Source organism: Cordyceps fumosorosea (genome assembly GCF_001636725.1).
Source record: "Cordyceps fumosorosea ARSEF 2679 chromosome Unknown scaffold_13, whole genome shotgun sequence".
Taxonomy (NCBI): Eukaryota; Fungi; Ascomycota; class Sordariomycetes; order Hypocreales; family Cordycipitaceae; genus Cordyceps; species Cordyceps fumosorosea.
Window position 1 is genome coordinate 715,460 of NW_017387313.1, and position 7,049 is coordinate 722,508.

Genomic DNA, 7,049 nt, shown 5'->3' on the forward strand with positions numbered 1-7,049 from the left:
CCTGTGGCCAAGACAGCACCATCATCGTCCACCCACATTTAAAACAGGGTCACCCATGTGGCAGTCAGATTTCGGCGGCGAGAATGAGAGAGCGAGAGAGTCCACTGAGCGAGCCCTTGTCATGGGCTTCCCGCTGTGTCAGAGCATGTCGCGATGCGCTTCCACAAGGAGGTCTGCCAGGAGGTACGAACTTCCAGAGGCGCGCCCTTCCCCCACCCCCCGAAAAGAGGGCGACCCAGAGCGGGAAGGTATCGAACATCGGAATGCTCTGAGGTCGGGAAAAGCATGTTGGAGGATATTCATTCCATCGGCGGCCAGTGTTCGTAAGATTTCTGCGCCACAAAAGCTTAGATTCTCTTTTGGTGCTGACAGGCTTGATAGATAGTTTCAACGAGCAGCATCCGCGTGGCGGCGGCCGGTCGGGTGCTGTTCCGCCAGTAGAGCCCTAATTTCGGTCGTATCAGAGGTGGTCACGTATTTGCCCCGGCGTACGAAGTACATGGTTGTCTGTTCGTAATAAGACTTGTACGCAGTCGTACTGTCGTACTGTGTAGCTTGCGGTTCCTGGATCTAGTTGCGGGTAGAGAAAGGTTACATCGATGTGTATCACTCGGCTCCTGCTTCAACTAGTCAGTAGCACAAGGAACATCAAGCACAGCCGTGAGCTGATTTCAGGGTTGGTTCGAGCATCGGGCTACGACTGGCCGCATCTCTTTCCTTTTCTGAGCCAGAGGATGGTCACCACCAGTAAAAGCATCCTTGTCTGAGAGGTGGGCGGTGACAGACATGCATGAATACCCATCCTGTCTTGCAGCAGCCACACAGTAACGTGCAGTAGAATGCAGAGCGTCGCACGGGAGTTTACCGCTAATGATAGGCCTTGACGAACAAATTAGTATGCAGCAGTGATATTCACTGCTAATGAGCAATTGCCCGGGCAAGATGGGACGCGGAGCGTCGCCCTTTCATAACTTTAGCCATGACGTTCTGAGAGGATATGCTCCGTTCTGGGCTCTTTGACGTATGTATGTACAGTAGTCATGGGCATCCAAGTACGCACAGACTAGACCGCTATTTCTTAATTTGAGGGGACAAAGGAGAGGGAAAGGCGTGAAACCATCCGTAGAATGATGATAATGCAGGTCAGTTCGTACTCCGTAAATGAGGAGCGCCTCTGTCGGGGCCTTCGTTTTGGACTAACACAACTCATGCGCTCGCTCCCAGATTGTTCAGTCCAGGGTGCAGCTTGAGCCTGCAACGTTGTACATACTGGAAGCTTGCGTTCCCACTCAAGAAACACCCGGGTCTTGTGCTCGGCGTCGCTGGGCAGACAGAAACCATGAATTGGAGATGTTCTTGAGATCTTGTAAATTGACGCATTGTCGACTGTGTCCTATGTGCGGATTAGTCGACTGCACGACTGTCGTCAGAGGCGAGCTACCAGATGTCTCAATGTCTCAAGACCGATGCTAATAAGCAAGCCAAGTTGCACATGCGAAATCCAGTGTGCTCCCACCGATTGAGGCATAGCGTGTTGGTAAAGGGAACTTGCAAGGTAAGAGTCGCCATTTCGTGGGGTGCGGTCAATCAGGTGGTGGCGCCGCCGGAAACAGCAGTTTGGCAGATTGCGCACGTCCGTACAGATCGCATGGAACGTTTACTCCCATACTGTAGCCTCATTCTGGGGCAATTCTCAAGCATGGGCAGAATCAGGAGCAAGGCTTGACTGAAGAGCTACTTATGTGAGTGAATTTTCTCTTCTGCGATATTTGTAGTGTTGGCTGTAGAAATTCGAGAGGGTTCAAACAGCGAGGCAGACGGGCGCCGCCGCATGCGGAAGACGACAAATGGGGGGTGGAAAGCCGCCACTCAACTAGTTGTCCGTGTTGGTTGGCCCTCTCCCATGGCTATATCTGGAATTTCGGGGCGCATTCGGCATTCGCACCAGCCGGAAGCTTCATTGTTGGTCGGCACCTAACTGGAAACTGGAAGGTGGCTAGGGTACTTTGTAGCCACGACGACATTCATGGCTGCGCCCGCCGGCCGTGGGTAATTTTGCGGTGGCAGAAGCCAAAGGCGCAGTGGCAGGCGACTGACTGGAGAGTCACGACACTAGACTGTTAGGCTCGCTAGCCGGGTTTTTGGGAGACGTCTCGATGGCGCTATATATTTACGCCAACTCAAATGGCCACCCAGAGGTAGTTGGACGATGAATGCTCCTTTGAAGGGTGTTTGGTCTCGGAGCAGTCAAGCGGGCGGTTTGCCATATAACCTTCCTTGTACCAGTATACGTCATCGAATAGACATGGACAGGGACGCCATGTGTGCCTAGAAACTCGACAAGGAAGATCACTAACGTTGGTGACCAGCATATGGGGGGAGAATGATTCCATTATGCCGGGCCAACCTACCTAGTAATTAGGTTGCTGCCAAGCCAAGGGGCGATGGAGGGCGAGATGGCTCTACTAGTCGGTAATGGCGGTGCGTTTGCACTTGACCAAGTCAGAAGAGGACAAGTAAATGATAACAAAGAGTCATGCCGATTCTGATTTGTTTCGTCTGGTCGGTACCTGCTGGGGGACATTCTCTCGTTTGCCACCAAGTACGAGGTATGTATGTATGTACATACATAGGTAGGTAGTAACAAGTGGTTAGGTGCATGGCGACATGCAAGGCAACGCAAGGTGATCCGTTTGCTGCGGCCAGCTGCATGTTCAAGTACATGTCACGGAGAAAACGCGCCACCAAACACCTAGTTGCTACACATATATATATGCGCACATTCTGATAGAACCTCGCGAGGTATAATTGGGGGTATCTTGAATGTAGAGACGTCGACCACGCTGGTACATCGCCACTTGGTAATACAGCCAGAGCCAGATTCCTTGCATGTCGTTTCGCCCGCCGTGCTGCGTCGGAAGCTGCGACAACACTGCAGACCGGCCAGGCAGCCGTCGCGGATGATGCTTATAAGACGCCTTCTTTGTTTGACTCACCGCCGCCGCCGCCGCCGCCGCTACGTATCCTGGAAGAAGCGAGGCAACCAACCACTGTAAACAACAATCCCCATCCGCGGCAAGCACAACCAGACTCGACTTATGTACACAACAGTGTCAACCTTACACAGCGGCAACACCCTGCAAGCCATCTCGCCTTGTTGCCCTTGCGCGCCAGCCATCCAACCCCAGCCATCCATGTCCATCCAGTTATCAAAGCCAACCGAACCGAGCCGTCAACGCATCACGAAGAGCTATTTAAGGCCTCGCCCCCATTGCTTGCATACCTTTCGACAATAGCGCACAGAGCGGGCGCATCGACGAGGTTGAAGAAAGACGGCAGGCACATAGCGTCCCCTCCCGAGTTGAGACAGGCACGCCGCAGGAACTATATCTGACTGCTTCGTACAAAGTATTCTCCAAGTACACCGACCGGCTGTGTCACCAAGGGGCGCCCCAACCAGGCCCAAGCCCAAGCCTAACAAGCCAAGGTCGAAACTTTGTGCACAACATCAGAAGCCGGCAGCCGTGTAGTCTTGCGATTAGACAGGGATAATCGTCTGGGATGACTGGGCCAACTGGCTTGATTCCTCGCACCACTCCCACCCCGATGGTATTTCTTGCCGCTGCTCCCCCCTCGAATATGGTTTTGGGGCAGTTCTTCCGCTATATTCAATATCACCAGTACGTTTTGAAGTCGCGACCCGATCAGCAGAGGCAAAGTCATCAGCTATACGTGGTATCCTAGCAGCAGGAAGTAGTGCGTCAAACGACACGCATATGACTAGACCAAGCGACGAAAAGTATCGATAGCACGCATCCGAATCAGCACCGACAGACGTGCAGCTTACAGTGCCAAGCAGCCAGCAACGCTGACTCCACGAGAGCGCATCAGTCGAAGGCGCTGGCGCAAAGAGGATGCAGAGCGCCATGAAGTGGTTGATGGGGGGCGCGGCGGCCGCGGGCGAGGACGCAGCAACAGGGTCTAACAGCCAGGAACAGCAACAGCAGCAGGCCAAGCTGGCCAAGCAGGCCGCGGGGAGCAATTCTGCTGTATCAGGATTAGCTGGGTCCAGCAGAGACGGACGGCCGGACGGGGGTTCTGGAGGATGCCCTTTGGATTTGGATCCTTCCCAGGCGCCCCACCAGCAAAGAGCCACCCTTCCCAGGAGCGGCAATAGCGTCGGCGGGCGCGACCAGGCCGCTGGAACTGTGAGTGGGAGTGAGACCGGGACCAGGAGTCGGCCAGATGGAGGTAATTATACCAGTGCATTTATGATGCCTACAAATGGTATTGCAAACGACAAATTGACGAATAGCACGGGCCGTGGAATTTCCACAGACGGGAGCAGGGGAATCAACAGGAGCAACGACAATAGCAGCACAGGCAGAAGGACGAGAGGCAGACCGAGAGGGAAAGCCAGCAGCAGGGCGAGTGCGGCGAGTGCTGCTTCTGCTGCCACCAAGGCGCCGGCTACCGCCTCCAATCCTTCAGGACTCAGCGCACTCTTCAGCGCTCAGCCCACCCCCAAGACTCCCCAGGCCACTGCCGGTCCTGCTGCCCCCAGTGGTCACGGTCGGGCTGCTTACAGGTCGCTCCCCCCCTCGACATCTTCCTCTCGGGCCACCGATTCACCTGCCTCTCTCCTCTCCACGTCCTCGACTCCCTCACCATCATCACAACCCGCCACTCCTTACGACGACTCGTCTCACCTTCTCCTTTACTCTATCGACCAACACTTACATCTCGCAAACGCTCCCCCGCGCACGACGCTACTGTCCAACGCGCTCCTCGACTCTCTCCGCCGCGACGACGACGATACCCATCTGGTCCATCGCGACCATCCCGACACAGACATGACGACCGGTCCCATGGGCCGCTCACGGCAGGACTCCTTTGTGAGCACCGGCCCGAAGCCCATCTCTGTCAACAACCAGAATCGCGACAGCGTTAACCGCAACCGCCGAGAGTCTCTTGCTGGCAGTCTCATGAACGGCATGAGCTGGGCTGGCATGTCATTTGGCAGCTTCGTCCGCGATGAGTAAGTGAAATAGATGCCCCTCACCCAACACCGACCAACTCTGCCCCCCCCCCCGATGCGATGCCCTGCAAACGAGCCGCGATTCCTTCGCCCGCCATTTCTGCACCAGCCTTTGCTTTTTCTTGCCGCCTTTTGATAGCGGCAGTATTTGCGACCGTGGTGCACTCGCCACTCGCCGGCTGCAACGGCGATTTATTCGCACTGCTCTCGCTGTCGGGCACCACCACCACCAGGTCCTCACTTTTTTTTTCGGTTGCGGGGTGCCGCCCAGCGCCGTCGCAACCAACGCGTTGTATTCTCTACCTATGGCCCTCGACTAACACATGCTCTCCTTGATAGCGTCATGATGCAAGGTACCTCTCCCGCATTTGGTAACACCGGTGCCCAGCCTTCGTCTTCGTTCCACTCTTCGTCCTATTTGCCCAAGCTCGAAGCCAACTTCATGAGAGACTTCACATGCTGCGGCAAGACCCTTCCGAACCTGCACGATTTGCTTCAGCATTACGAAGAGGCGCACACCCAGCCGAGCCCCAATGCTGCCAACAACGCTTTTGGCCAGTTTGGCGCCCCGTTTGGCATTCAAGGCAACTCGCAAATGTCCAGCTCTCGGACTACTCCAACACCCGCGCAGGGTAACCTGCAGGGTCTTGGCCAACAGCCGGGTCAGACTCAAGGCGGTCTTGATGGCGTCCAGATGAATGCCCTCAACCCCGCTATGAACAATATGAACGATGACATGGATGCTGTGGCAGACATGGAGATGGACGATGCGGTCGGAACTATGGAGCTTGACGACAGCTCTCGAATGACGCATACTAGACAGATGTTCGGCCAGCAGCAACGACCGCATCTCGACATGTCGCACGCCGGCTTCCCCCAAGCGCTGCGCACTTCCCAACCCACTACGCCAGCCGTGGCTAGCTTTGGCTTGCAAAACAACCCTACCGTGTCTTCTGTCAATACCCCAACCCTCACTACCCAGCAGCAGCATCAACTTTCCCAAGCTGCGTCGCGCATGGATGACATGGACGAAATGGAGGGCGATTTGCCGGGCATGCCCATGGGCGGCGTCGCTGGCGCTTTCGGCGACATGGACTTCTCCAATGGTAATCCCGAAGATGAAGACTCGAACTTCTGCATCAACGATCCTGGCAAACATCTCTTCAGCCCCAACGGTGCTGTCCCGCCTGGTGGCAACCGCACGATCCAGGCTCAGCTCGCCCAGCTTGGTCTCACTCAGGGCCAGTTTGCTGACCCAGAGGCGAATAAACTTTTACTCCAACGATTGCAGAGTATGATGATGCCCGAGGAGCACAAGCCATTCAAATGCCCTGTTATCGGTTGCGAAAAGGCCTACAAGAACCAAAACGGACTCAAGTACGCTGCCCTCAAAGTACCATCATGCCCACCATTACTAATTAGTCTCCAGATATCACAAAGCTCACGGCCACCAGACTCAACAATTGCATGAGAACGGAGACGGCACGTTTTCCATCGTTAATCCCGAAACAAGTGCGCCTTATCCCGGTACTCTCGGCATGGAGAAGGAGAAGCCATTCAACTGCGAAACCTGCGGCAAGCGATACAAGAACCTCAACGGCCTGAAATACGTGCGTTACATGCCCCCCTTCCAACTCTACACAGACTTTAGTGTACTGACTACCCCCATAGCACAAGGCACACTCGCTACCCTGCAACCCAGAGTTCAAGCTGCAAGCCATGGCTGCTGGGCTGAGCCTGCCTGGAATCACTGAAGATGTTGCGCCCTAGCAAGTTCCAAGTCGCAGCTCCTGCTCTTGGTGTCCGAGAGGCTGCTATTTATACAAAATACGCATGCTGGCCACGTGCATCTACCTGTACAAAGCTGCGATGTATATAACCCCGACCCTGCTCACCCGTTGACGGTCTGACGAGGTCTGATTTCTTCAGGGGGCAGGCCCCAAAAAAGCTGGCCTTACATCTTGGTCTACAAAAGTGATTTCACGGCTGTCTCGGTATTCTCGTTTTGTTC

General features: G+C 55.0%; 1 protein-coding gene across 1 annotated transcript; it reads left to right on the forward strand.

The window, feature by feature from the left end:
- Nucleotides 1-3,926: 3,926 nt before the first annotated feature.
- On the forward strand, nt 3,927-6,808 carry ISF_05613 (Zinc finger, C2H2-type/integrase, DNA-binding protein; the record flags this gene model as incomplete). Its single annotated transcript, XM_018849218.1, has 4 exons — nt 3,927-5,038; nt 5,378-6,415; nt 6,468-6,648; nt 6,710-6,808. 4 exons carry the CDS (start codon nt 3,927-3,929, stop codon nt 6,806-6,808), a joined length of 2,430 nt encoding a protein of 809 aa, XP_018703789.1.
- Between the last annotated feature and the right edge of the window lie 241 nt (nt 6,809-7,049).